The 14,709-nt window shown below is 40.3% G+C and overlaps 1 protein-coding gene across 11 annotated transcripts in view; it reads right to left on the bottom strand.

The window, feature by feature from the left end:
- Nucleotides 1-7,381: 7,381 nt before the first annotated feature.
- Nucleotides 7,382-14,709, bottom strand: part of NTNG1 (netrin G1) — a 210,175-nt gene continuing 202,847 nt past the window's right edge. For all 11 annotated transcript variants that reach the window (XM_081865942.1, XM_081865938.1, XM_081865944.1 and 8 more), the window contains one exon: nucleotides 7,382-8,717. In XM_081865942.1, the coding sequence (XP_081722068.1) occupies nucleotides 8,520-8,717 (198 nt within the window). In that variant the 3' untranslated portion in view covers nucleotides 7,382-8,519. The remainder of the gene's footprint in view (nucleotides 8,718-14,709) is intronic.

The following is a 14,709-nucleotide window of genomic DNA, read 5'->3' as shown; positions in this document are numbered from 1 at the left end:
TATACTCTTGAATCATCCATGGATTAAGAGATGTAATGACAATAGAAGCTTAGAATGCATGAATGCAACCAATGAGGTCATGTGCTACTTTGACATTTTCCTTATTTTTTTGTTTACTGTTTCCGTCCTTCCTATATTTCAATATGTCCTCAATTTATTTCTAAAAGATGCACATTAATGTTTCTATTAAAGCATTATTGTCCTCCAGATATATCCCAATGCCTTGCGTTAATTAACTTTGCATTCTAAACGGCAGCTAAAAATCACTTTTATGAGAATCATTCCTCCGTTGGGATAATTTAGGATCTCCTTTATTTGACTTTCACAGTTTGTTTGTTGCTGTAGGTAAAGCAGATTTTTTTTTTTTTTTTGCCTGTAGCCTCCAACAAGTTACTCTGGAGTAAGCCTGTTCAATTACTCAACAAAATTGCTGCAACCAAAACAGTTGGAGGCTTGCAGCCTTAGAATCATTAATGAGTTAATATGCCTGGTTACACCTACTTGTAAATTAGATGGATAATATTTTACATAATAATTTGAAGATGCCTGGTTTGATGACACTTATGGCTGCCTATGATTGCTGTACAAAAACCCTGCCAAGAGTCAGATGCAGCTGTGCCAAGATGCATTACCAAAAAGAAAAACTGTGTTCAACTGGTGGTGGAAATCCATGTGACTCCAGTCATGTAAATTGGTACACTAGATATTTGGCTGTCCCCAAAACAAATGTCCTAATCCAAAAGAGAGAACAAGCATGAAAACTGGTGTTGTATATGTGTTTCCATAAGCTGAAAAGCCCAATCTAGGTGGAGCTGGTGCTCGGAGGCCTTTGCAAATCCTCTGCCACAGTGCAGGTTATCTTTTCCAGGAGAAGGTCTGAATGGACCGTCCAATTTTTTAAAAAATGCACCAGATTTCTTAAAATTAAAACAATACCACACACTACTTTTCCATAGTAAATTTGCTGACAATTTACTGTAAGTGGTCATGGAAGCATCCAAAGACTTTGGACCATAGGCCCAAATGTAAGTGGAATCTGTCCCCTAGTCCTTCCAAAAACCCAATAGCCCTGTGAACACTACTTTTAAAGCGTTACTCTGCCATATGTGGGAGTCTTAGGGATTATGCAGATAAAAATGGAATTTGCACATTTAATTTTCATAAATCATCCTTCCACCAGAATTTTTAGTTCCCTAATGAAAGAACAGTAAAAACTACATCTGAGAAAAATTTTATGACAAGGGGAACAAAATGGACATTATTTTTACTCTTGAGATCTCCCTAATTTTCCTCAGCAGGTCTGAATATTACCATAATTACATATCATGGAATAATGGCCTATTTCAGTAGCAATTATTGGAAGTTAATAAAATTATCACTTAATCTTAAATGTTGCCACTCTTTAATTTGCCATCCAGATTTCTGCCCCCCCCCCCCCAGCCCCAATATGAGAGTAGAGCAAGGCAGGAATTAAAGCATTAATTATAAACTAACCTATTCATTTCATGTCAGAAAAATGTAGGAATACCAGAGCCTTTGCTTATTTAAATATCTATCTAGAATATTGTGAAATGAAACTGGAATTAAAGTAAGCAAGAATGAAAACGGATAATGAAAGAGCAATATTTAAACACTAAGATGTCTCACCTAGGAGATTCCATTGTGCAATGCAGTATTTGTACATTGAGCAGTCCAATCCTGTCCTGTTAAGTGTAATGGCATAGGCTGCTGAAGTTATACCATTGTCCGGTGCCCAGGGCCATATATCTCTGCCAAATTGCTTTCTAAAAACTCCCTAGTTTCACCACTGCAATTGTTGCTCCTGGCAAGCCTGGATAATACTGTGCGCCATAGGTTTCTTACGGCCAAACAGCGTTGATACATTTGCCTCCATCACTATGAAAAAAACATTTGAGTGGCAGATCCTAGAACATTTGAGTGGCTAGAACAGTGGTCTGCAACCTTTAAGACAAAAAGAGACAGGAAAAAAAAACACCTGGGAGCCGCAAAACCATTGCGACATAGAAAATTAATCAGGGCCTCAGTGTACCATAAATCATAATCAGTGCCTGATGTAAATAATAATTAATAATGAGGGCCCAATGTCATCCTCGTCATTATAAAAATAACTTTTTTGTCACTTTTTTATTATTTCTTTGTTTGACCCCTCAGAATTACTCCTCCTCATAGAAATAAACGTTAAATTAACAAGTTACCTTTTTTGTGTGTGTGTGTTCTTCACTCCCCTTCAAAACAGTGACCAGCGTACATGCCCCCTTTCAATGCAGTGACCAGTGTACATGCCCCTTTCAATGTAGTGACCAGCATACATGCCCCTTACAATGTAGTAGTGACCACCATACATGCGCCTTACAATGTAGCGGGCGGGCGGGCGGGAAGGTGACGTCGGGACGGTGCGTGACTAATGCACGCACTGCCCCCATGTGACGTCACAGCCAGTACAGCGCCCGCCACAGTGGGGAGTGTTGGGGCGGACATTGCGCCTCCTCCCCTCGCTAGTATCCGCCCCTGAGCTGCGGCAAAGGTGTAAAAGAGCCACATGCAGCTCCGGAGCCGCGGATTGCTGACCCCTGGGCTAGAAGAAGCGTTTGGATTTGATATCCCGCTTTATCACTACCCTAAGGAGTCTCAAAGTGGCTAACATTCTCCTTTCCCTTCCTCCCCCACAACAAACACTCTGTGATGTGAGTGAGGCTGAGAGACTTCAGAGAAGTGTGACTAGCCCAAGGTCACCCAGCTACTGCATGTGGAGGAGCGGAGATGTGAACCAGATTACGAGTCTACCACTCTTAACCACTACACCACACTGGCTCTCTTAGTGCCAAGGTAAAACTTGCCTGCGTGACAAGTGTCATGTGTTTTAGATTGGCATCCTGTGGGCAGAGATGATGTCTTGATCTTATGGAAAGCAACTCCCCTTGGATCCTTTCTAGCTCAAGAGCAGTTTTAAAATGTTCTGAGTAAAATAAATAAATAGCCATTCAACTGCTTCATTTCTCAAACTGCAGTGTTTCTCACCAGGTCAGTGGGCCTTCTAATGTACTTTGAAACCTTCCAACAACATGTAACCTACTTGGGGATGGTTTGATTGGGGAAGAAAAACATATTAAGTCCAGGTCTTGGTCCTACCGTCGGCCCCCGACTTTCAATCCTGCATTTTTGAAGTAGGCCCTGTTTTAAAAGGAAACTGAATAACTAATTTATCTAAAACTCACATCCATTCTGTGTTTCTGTTTCACTCTTGACACTTCACTACAAAGGAACTGTAGAGACTACTGATGCCAAAGGATTTCTTTTCCCTTTTAATGAAGAAATTCACTGTATCTATCAACCTTAGTATATGCCTGACCAGATGGGTTGTATAACTTTTCAGAGATGAATGAAAACAATGGGTACAGTGCAAGATATGGTTAACTTGAATGGAATTAGAAGCTATTTTGTACAGGTATTCTGAATTCTATGCCAGGTTTTGGCTGATAAGTGTTAGATCGCAACAATACCTCACATAGCCCCTCTCTCCATGCCATAAAATGCTGTGTGTTGGACCGCCCTTGGTATAGGGACATCCTACGGAGCTATGAATAGACAGAAGTTTTTTGTTTTTTTTAATATCGTCAGTGCATGTTGTTTCTATGAATCTGGCCTATTTGCTCCTTGCTCCTGAAATAAACACACACCTCTAAGATCATTCAGTGAACAAACAGAACATCCTGGTCAGTGTTCAAAGAGCTACTAGAGGTATGTCCACGGGACTGGGTGTGCCTAGTGGGGTTGTGGTTTTTTGGCTTTTTCTTTGAAAGACAAATCCTCATGCCACCCCACAAACTGCTTTTGAAATTCTCCTTCAGTTCAAATGCAGTTTGCCGTTAACTGTGGGAGGCTCTTGTTAGAGAAACACAAGTTGAGATTCTCCTTAGGGTACGCTGAATTAGTCAAATGGCCGAAGTATGAAATTCATAGTAGTTTGCCATTGGCTTGCAAATTCCTGTATAATCAAACATGCACAATCTACCTCCTGAGCATTTTCTTTTCTGATAATTACACAGCCTGGGTTTTTTTGGTCTGTTCTAATAAATTTCCAGGCAGCTTAAATTCCACATTTCAATATTAGAAATCCACTTTAATTATAAGTAATCCTTGGTGCCATGTGTCAGTCAGCTGTATTTGCATTTACACTCCTCTGTGAGGCTGCAATATAATTTTCTGTTTATTATCATGAGTGCACTTCTGGTGTAAATCTACAATTTCATGTAGGTCGTTGCTGGCAGTCAGCCAAAGCTTTAATTTATCTTTGCCTTATCTTATTCCAGTACACCCAAAAAGCCTGATGGTGCAAATAACAAACATTCCATCAGCTGTGCTGCTGTGGAGGACTCCACAAATATCACCAGTTTACTGCTACTGTCATTATCTATATTGGCTTTCTGAGAAACAAAACTGATAAGACAGACTTCTCCCCTGGTGGGTGTTCCTGGGGAGTATTTGCCAGCCAAATCATTATTCCCTTGAGGTGCAGGCAAGTCTATCAAAGATGATTCAAAGACTATAGACTGCCTGATTCAGAGAATACAGAGCCTGGAGGGAACAAAATAGCTGGATTCTCTTGGGCTTTCTGTCTGTGCTGATTAATTGTTTTCCATTCGAGGCTATTATATTGGTAAAATATTTGCATTATGTGTGATAGAATATCTGCTCCTAAGCAAATTCGCCCTGTGTTGCCACTTTTTGATTCTTCCTTGTCTTTGAAACATTGCTGTGTTTAGTATTTTTTGCTTCCACTCCTTGCTCCATCTCTTGCTGTCACATGCGGTAATTGGGCTAATAAAAGGCAGAAACAAGAATTTATTACACCTTGGGCAATACTTTTAAACAAACTTTTATTTGCTAGAGCAGCACTTTCCCCACTACGTGCTACTGTATATTTTGACACTTCTTTTTAAATACTAAATCTGGCTTTATTAAAACTTAAATCATGCAGCTGTGCTCTTTTATGCATAGGGTGGGGGTTGTCCATACATTTCCTTAGGCAGACTAAGGTTTGGGATGCATATGAATATTCAGATGATGGGCCGTTGGAATCTACAGCTACTTCATTACTGTCAACCTTCTCCAGATGTTTTGCAGCAGAATAAATTTCAGTTAAGAAGATGAATTTTAGGCTTAAGTATTGGAAAAGATGACTGTGGGGCAAAGATGTCCTGTAAAGTTCTCAGTACGTGGTTCGTTACCACCACAAAGGCGTTCAAACCATAGTTAGCATTCTTGGGAGAGCTGTGTTCAAATCTGTTTATACTTCCACTTTTGGTGGGCATGCCCAGCTGTGCATGAGTTTGGGGAATGTAATTCATTACTACCAAAATTTTCTCTACGCTAGACCATAGGTAATTCATAAAGCTATGCTGCTTCATTGTTTTGAACCTGCAACTCTGGATACCTGATGCAACAGGAAAGCAATGTTTAGCGTGTACCTGGAAGTCTGCCAGACCGCCTTCTAAACAGCAGTGGATTGATAATATTTGGGGGAGCGTCATTACATGCAAACTTAGTAAGTGCTATTGTAAAAACCAAGGAATTCCACTTTTCTTTCTAGCATGCTGTTATAGCACCATGATTTCCATCTAGTGCCTATTTGTGAAAGCCTTTCAGACTTCTGAACACATTCCAATCAAATGCAGACAATTATGGCTTTTATTCAGCTACGTATGTCCAAACACTCCCAATATTTATATATTCAGTCTATTTTATTCTAATGATGTGTCACAAGCCCAGTTCTGCTGTTTTCCCCAAAACATGGCAAAAATGTGAGTCCATCTGATCCATCTCTTACTGCACAGAGAAAGTAGATCATGGAAGGGCTATCGTAGTGTAAATCATACTACCATAGCCTTGTGCTGTGCAGGCTTCCCCTGCTATGTTGAGGCATGAAGCAGTGTATCAGGTAAGTTGAGATCTTGCATCTCACTTATATGCATCCATTGAGTTAACTATCTCTGTAAAACAGATGCAAATCATTCTCCTGGTAGCACCTATTCAGAGTCTAACATTGGAGGCAAACATTGGAGGCTCCACAGCACTGGCAATCATAGCACACATCTGCTAACCACAGACCTATTTTAGCTTAAGTGTATAGCAAAATGCCCCCACCCCGCCCCAGTAATAATGCTTTCAGAATTTTTGATCACGGATATTATATTGATGCGCACATATTTGACATATACTTGAAAATTCAGCACTGGCACTCAAAGGTTTTGCAACAATAGTCAATATATCTGATATCTGACAAGTGGCATTCAGCCCTAGTCAGTTGCTGACATGTATCCATCAGTGTTTAACAGTACTGGGGACCTGGCATGCAATACCAATCAGTGTTTGATAGTTTCTAACACATGGCAATAAACACAACAAGCACTTCATTCCGTATCAACCAGTATGTGCACTGAAGGTATCTACAAAGGTTCTCCTGTGAGTGCCTTGGTCTTCATAAGTGGGAACTAGGAATATGGCCTTCTTGGTTGTGGCACCCTGCCTTTGGAAATTCCTTCCCAGGGGATTTGCCTAGTGCCTTCATCTTTGCAGTGATGAAACTTGCATTTTCTTGGCTTTTTCAAACTGTTAAAAATGCTGCTAGAAGCTGCCAGTCTAGTACCATTTTGATTGTTTATGATAGTGTTTTGTTCTTTTATCTTTTGTCAGTTATCCTGGGAACCTCTTTGTTGAAGGCATGCTATACAGTTAATTAATTAGATAAGTTGACTGTATCTGACATAGTAGCAATCAGTATTTGGCAGTTTTGCATAGATTACTTATACTTACGTACTTTATATTACCTTCATTCATTTAACCAGTCCAAATATTTGAATGCTGAATTTTCATGTCATATTTTGACTTGTAAGTTTCATGTATTGGAGCTTGACTTAAAAAAAATAAACATTGAAATATGAATTGTGAACATTGATTTCATTTCAGCTTTATAAAGCTATTTTGATACATGTATGTTATGTGTTATACGTATTACTGTGAATAAATTAGTTAGCAGAAATTATAATTAGTATTTTGACACTTGTAATCCTAGGCATCCTACTCAGAGGTAAGTCCCATTGAGGCCAATGGGGCTTGCTCCCAAGTAAGTTGGTATATGATTGTAGCTAAACTCAATTGATTTGAAGGAAATGAATTGAGCTTGTCTGCCAGCTGAAATATTACCTACCATGGCCTTGCCACTCATAATTGCTGTCTCTGAATCATTTGGGGAGTTTTCTTTCACATCCATCTCATTGTGTTTGCACAATTCTGCATTTGAATTTCTATTCCATCAAACTGGTAATATGCAGTTAAGAAATTGCAATACTAATCCCTGAAATTGTTTACGCAGGAATCTTTATTCTCTTAAATCTTCCAGTGTTAAAGCAACAGAAAACATTTAGAATGTCCTTTGGTGGAATCTTATTACACTTGCTATAATATGTAAACTGATATTCTTTGATGCCAGCACGTTGCCCATACAGAGAAATCTCTGCACAATTAAATGAAAAGCGAAAGAAAAAAAAGAAAGAAAAAAAAGGATGAAAATAAAAAATAACTTCCCCCCCTTAATCTGATTAGGATTAAAGTACATTAATAAATTGTCTGTTAACACAAATTGGCAATAATACAAAAAATCTACGTCTTACGTTAGTCAAGAAAAATAACTTCATTTGAATACAAAAGGATAAATACACTCTTTTTTTTTTTTTGTCCTATAGCCACTCTTGTACAGTAGGTCAGCACTGCATGAACTTGATGCAGTGCTTCTGAAATATACAAGGGTATGACTGGCTTTAGATTTATTGAGGAGGGAGCTGGTACACATGTGCATTTACTAACATCAGACAAAGAAATCGTTCAACCAACAAGGGTTACAGAGCAACGTTCACTAAAGCACAGTTGGAAAGGGAATTTCAGGGGCTGAAGCAGGCCAATATGGCAGCTTTGAAACAGATTTCCTTATACCCACAATGCACTGACAGCAAAGAATTGCCTCTATTTGGTTGGTCCACACACTGGGAAGAGGTACAGTTGCGCACCAGATTGGAGGAGCAAGGTTTTGTAGTTTCTTTCTTTCTTTCTTTTTTTGTATTCCCGTCTGGGGGTGGTTACGAAAGCCTTTTCGATCCTGTGTAAGCTTTTGCAGCTGTGACTTAGTAGTAATAGTATTGGCAGCTGCCGACTTAAGCTTGAGTCAGAAAATAACAGTCTTGACTCGCTGGGTTGTCCACAATGGATAGATATGGCTTAGTTCGTTTGGGCCTTTATAGAGTCTATATATGTGTGGAGATTTTAGTTTTCCCCCTTTTATGTTTTTGAAAGACTTATTAGCATCTGCTTGCTGCTGCTGCTGCAATTTCTTTTCCCCAGATTTCCTGTGGCATGTTCTTTTTTTGTTTTAAGCAGTCTGAAGTCGACCCTCCAAAGCTGGGTTGCCTAGAATATGAGAAACCCACTTAATCCTAATGGGGCAATCAGTGGTAATAGGAGTATAACACGTGGTAATGATATTGCCCCTTGCGCAGAGCTTTGACTGCAACCGTCTGGGTCCATTTCGCAACTCCGCTTCTCACACAACACACCAGTGTAGGCTGCGGGGCACTGGCAGCGGACGTTGTTGTGGCATGTTCCCCCATTCTGGCAAATCTGAAGTTCATTGTCACATACGTTTGCTGCAAGGAGGAGTAGAAAGAGAAAAGCATAATCAGTATAAGTGACTTGGTTATGACAAGCAACGAGGAAAAATAAAAATAAAAGCATTGGTTCTTCAACCCGCCCGCCCCTAAACTCCGATAATTTCAGTACTCGGTGCATTTACTTGTGAGTGGCTTTGCTAAACCCATGGTAATTACTCACCAGCAAATGTACTGAAGAACGTGGCTTGAGAGTGGGCCTGCCTCTTTGGTCGTGAATCTCTGTGACTTCATCCCCTCACCTCCCTGAAAGGGTTAGCTTTTTATACGCAGCCTATAAGCAGTCAAGTGCTTGCCCCCCCACAGCCAGCAATTATGCACACTGAATGTGCTGGTTTTCCAACTTGTGTATAAACCAACCTGTGTTACAGCTCCCAGCTGAAGGCTTAAATTACCTTCCCATGTTCATGTTACCAGGGTTACCACAGACTCTGGTGTGCAGGATAGAACACACACAAGGCTGCTAGTCTGGGGTGCATATAATCTCATGGGGGGGGGGAGGAGGCATCACCTTTTCCTCATGGCGAAAACAAGAAAGCCAGACATGCTGTCCACCAGCCTATGGCAATCTGCTTAAGTGCAGTGGTCAAAGAGGAAAATCTAGAACAGTTTAGACACTGGAATTTTGCACTTGTGTATTGTGCAGATTTATCCAAACTATGCATTCAGAAAAAATTACAGTACTGTATAGACTTTCTGGGACTGTTCCACTACAGACAGCAGGTGTAGGATCACATGTCTGAGCATTCCCTTCCAGAAAACTTAACATGTTAGAGAAAAGGTTACTAGTTCAACTCATTCCCTGATATGCCACTTTTCCACATGAAGGAAAACGCTATTGCCCCACCTAGAGTGGTGGTACAGTCTTGGGAGATCTATGCTTCATGAACGTTCTGAATGTGACTTGAAAGCTATGTGAATATGCCCAAAGATCACACCACCAATTCAGCGCTAAAATTATACTGTGGCATAACCCTGATGAGATGCCCATGCAGAAGTCTTCCTGGGTGCATGTAACCGACACTCAAAAGATATAAATAATTATGTGAATAATGGAAAACCAGGCATACAGTTCTGTGTAACAGGTGACTCTGTGTGTTTCCAAAATCTGTATATACGTTGGTAATCATTGCTTTGAATCCAAACTACAGAGCTGAGATTCAAAGAACAGTGAGTGGAAGGAAAATAGCACACAGCACTTTTCTGCAAATACATGTGGCGCTATAAATTGGTAGGTTCTATAGCAGTTCCCCAGCTTGTGCAAGAGGTTGAATTTGATGCTGCACCAAAGGAATAACAATTCTGGTTTTACGCTGCAATCCTAACCCCATTTACCTGGAAGCAAGCCCCATTGCTTTCAACAGGACTGGCTTCTGAGTAGAAATGGTTAGGATTATGCTGTTTGCTTCATCTTTCTCAAACAAACCTTCTGTGTGTTATGTGAAATAGCCATTCTGTTAGTAGAAGCCTCCCTCTGTGGGCAGAAGGGCACTGTTGGATCCAACCCATTATGTTTACCATGCTCACATTAGTTTTTTGTTGTGAGATGGCAAAATACACCAGTCCACTTTGAATTACTGGAGACAGTGAACCTGGCTCAAATAAACTCAATCACAGGCACGTAACAGGATCTTTGAAGATTTCTCTGCAGCAGTGCCTACTCCTTTAACTCAACTGATTTCTTCCTTTGACTTCTATGCAATTCTTTTGAGCGTCTATATAAATTCCAAGTATTACTTGCATGTAAATGACTTTCTTGGATGGAAGCCAAAAGCTTTAAGCGGCAATCCTATGCACCCTTAATGGGAGTAAGCCCAGATTAATACAGTGGGAGTTACTTCTGAATACACATGCATAGGATTGTGCTATCAATATTAGCTTTCTCCAGGCTTTTGGAGTGAACACGTGTGCACTTAAAGAGGGCAGCCAGGGCAGGGGTGAGCATGCAAGTCCTGATCCCAACCTTCCCATGTGGACCAGCTGCATTTCAGACCTCCTTTGTGTGGAGAGGAGGGGTCTGAAGGGGGATGCTAAGCATGCTCATGAGCCCTGATACAGTCTTCTCCAAAGTTCTGAAGTGAAGGCAGCTTGTCCAGAAGCACTGCCACATCTCTCCTCTTCTACCCACACAAGCATTCAGGTGAATGCTTAACCAGGGCTCAAGTGCCCAGTTACACAGACACAAATACAATGGGGATTTTTTGGGATCAATGCCTACTTAATTTGTTGTCAGATTGCAGGCTCACAGTTATTCAGTATCCAAGTAATTTTATACCAATGTCTTTGGACAGGGCCAGCCCAAGACATTTTGGCCCCTGAGGCGAACCACAAAATGGTGCCCCCCCCCCCAGGGAAGAAGGGGTGAGTGAACATTGGTATCAGGATCTGTTGTCCCTGTGGATCCTGCTGCCTGGGGCCGGCCCTGCCTTTGGAGTGCCTTAAGGTGCAGTTTTCCTGACAGACAGGGCATAGCAAAGGGAAGCATTACTGTCTGAACAAAGTCTCTATATGTTGTCATTATTATTATTGAACTGGAATTATTAATAGTCATGTTTATATACAATGATGATATTTGCAGCAAACAGGACAAAACTTGTGCATTAACAAAAAGGCAACACTTAGTTGCCCAAAGCAAAATACCAATATGAGACATGATGCCATTACACTGAGCAAACGTATCTGTGGAAGGTAAGCTGAAAGCACGAGGAGGAAATAGCAGAGCAATGGGAGCATGCTCCTGGGGAATCTCATAAGCAAGTGAATACAGAAAGAAATAGGACAAATGTCTCCCTTTTTAAAACAACAACAACACCAAAGTGACTACTAGCCACAGATGACAATTAACCGAGAAGTACATATGTCACATCTTAAAACATTTCTTCCTATGCATACATTCTCTTCCTTCCACCCACCCAGCATGCATCCTCTGCCCAATCTCTTGCTAATCCTTCTTCTTTTATGATAGAGATATTCTAAAAGGAGTTTAAACACTCAAAGTACCAATCAAATAAATCCCTCATAGTCTTCTTTATCGGGGGAAGGCATAGCTCAGTAATTCAATGCATGTTGTTTAAGCAGAAGTTCTCAGGTTCAATCCAAGACTCCATTTCTAGTTAGAACAATTTCAGGGAGCAGACCTGAGAAGAACCCAGAAGAGCTGCTGCCAGCACTGGGCAGGATGGACCAAACCCTGACTCAAAAATAAGGAAGTTTCATGTGTTCGCTCTATTCAAATCAACAGAGGTTGCAGCAACAAGTACTTCTTGGTGGAATTGCTTCCCTTACAGTTGCTTATAAAGCATGCCCTTTGTTCCCGATGCACAGCTGACTTCTAATTCTGTTCATGCAAATGCGTTGAATAATAATGCTCTTTCACTTCCTCTCCAGCATACCGTGCCATAATTAACAGGAGGGCAACCAACAGGCAGCATCTAAACATGTTCTTCCTTCGTCACCTTCCTGTGTGATTCCTTTTACAGTGCTAATGTATTTTTTATGACCCATTGACACAACACTGAAATGCATCCACAGTTTCTGATCTGTAAATGTCACAACTGCATATTAAGCCATTATAAATGCTGCTTGCTCAGGGAATTGTGATGATGATGACCATATGTCTGCATTTTAGTCTTCTTTAATATAGCACACTAGACGAGCCTAATTGGGCATATTTATATTGCAGATATAAACCAAGAGAAATAATAAACCATAAAGCAAGTCTGATGAGATTTCAAGTCTGGGAAAAGATTGCAAGCAGCAACAGAAGAAATAAATGCAGAATAAGGAACGAGACATTTTCTTAGATACACATAGCAAGATTATATTTTGTGAATTCCACATTTGTTTGGAAATCTTCAGACTGGTTCACTCAAATATGTATATAATCCTTTGATTAGCATCTAAATTAATAAATTGACTCCAGTGAATACCATAGCATATGTTGAGTTCTATTTCTGTTTGTGGTGCTGGATGTAAAGTGATGCATTTCCAACAGCACTGAAAAGCATTGCCTCTGAGGAAAGAATGAAGATTTGTGTTGTTGATAAATGATTTGTCTGCACATGACTGCTTTGCACTGCAGTCACATGATTAGCGATTATTATTCCTTACAGTCTATATCCTCAGCAAGGCTCTAATCCTATGAACACTTACCATAAGAGGTATAGTTCCATTGACCCATTGAGTAGACATGTATAGGACTTAAGAGTGTGCAAGGTTGCAGACTATGCTGCTTATAGCTAATATTCACATATGATCTTTCAGTTCATTTGGCTTGAAATAAATAAACTTTTGTAGAAAAATCCAGCTGCAAAGTCCCTTAAAAGATTCGGCATGTTTGAAAACGGCAGCTGTGGTTTGGTGTTTCTTTGTTTCTTTCTAAACTGGGCAATGTCAGGCATGGAGTATCAATGCAATAGCATGGATATTGATCATTACTAGCCTTAAATAATTAAATGGGAAACTAATAGTTAATTAAATGCCCCTCTTAAACACCAGATGAGCTCTTAATATCTAGACGTTGAATGCAAATTGAGATATTTCCTTAAGTGTGCCTATCTCATAACTAATAATTATTGTTTTGGTTTATTTTTATTTGCAAAACATTTGAGTGTTTAAGAGTGAATGATTCCTGTCTGTGCCTATGGTTTCCATCCCACAGTAACTGCAGCATTTTATAAAGTCTATGATGAAATTACTGGCAGCTCTATTTTAATCATTTGTGCTGATACTTCTGCTTTTTCAACTGTGGTGTAGTGATACGTTTTGTGATGCTCTAACTCTTGGTATGCCGTCCTAAGCACTTAGAGGGCTATATAGAAAGGATACTAGTAGCTTGACCCATGGTATGACATACAAGCTAAAAAAGTGAAGGGGGTGTTTTATGCATTGGTTTGTATGCATTGTGTGTGTGTGTGTGTGTGTGTGTGTGTGGTTTCATGCATTCATTATCTTATTGCTTGGCTGCAATAAGATACCTTTACCTTTACCTACCTTTGCTTGGCTGCATATGACAATGTTTGTTACGCAAATCATATCCAGCTCATCTCTATTCTTTATCTTTGATGTTTGAGTGAAGCTGGTGAGTCATCTATACCCTTCAACCTTTGGCTAGCCACAGATTTATTTCCTCCTTGATGACTGTTCTGCCACACAAGTTGCTTTCACTCACACCATCAGACAGAAGCAATATTTGAATAAATGGACCTTTGGTAGGACCCATAGAAGCTAGCTTCCAACTATGACTGGTTCATGGCAGATTAGCAAACACAACAACTTCAGAGGCATAATCACAACACTGTAGCACAAGTTCACGTGTTAGAAAATGGCAGTATAGATTCACAAGAAGCCATTTGTTTTCTAATCCCAGTGTCATTAATAACTACAAATCTAGCAAAAAAAGGAAGAGTTGTTTTGATCAACATATGCTGCAGTGGGAACAGCATTCTGGGGCATGTGAATCTTTTTCACTAACAGGGAGGTGATGGAACTGAGATGTATAGTACACCACTGGAGAACCCCAGAGTGTCTGGGGATGCCACAGGTTCCTATGGGGCCCAGATAGGTCAGAAGTAGCTTTCATGATTTTTATGTACCTAAAACAGGATTCAAGAACAAAGGTCTCACCATCACATGACAAAAGCTGATTACTGTTAATAACCTATTGAATAAATATAAAATACTGAATACCAGTAATAGAGAGTGGTGCAAGCCATCACCTGTATGAACTCCAACAAGGGGAAGATGCAAAGAAGCACACTGTGCTGGCGTACTTTTACAGTTGCATAGAAAGGCGGCAGTTTGTCATCTACAAGTGAGACAAGCATCACCTGATGAAATCCCTGCTCCCACACGGTTATTAAATGCGCAGAAACCTTGCTCTCATTAGCACTTAATAGCTGGGACTGATGGATTTCCACATTTTGGCAATGGGAGATCTGGGATGCAATTGCTAGTGGCCTCCTGGGAAAAG

The sequence above is a fragment of the Podarcis erhardii genome, assembly GCF_964252035.2.
Source record: "Podarcis erhardii genome assembly, chromosome: 6".
Classification (NCBI taxonomy): domain Eukaryota; kingdom Metazoa; phylum Chordata; class Lepidosauria; order Squamata; family Lacertidae; genus Podarcis; species Podarcis erhardii.
Note: the sequence above shows the minus strand (reverse complement) of the source record. Positions and strands in the feature narration are given on the sequence as shown.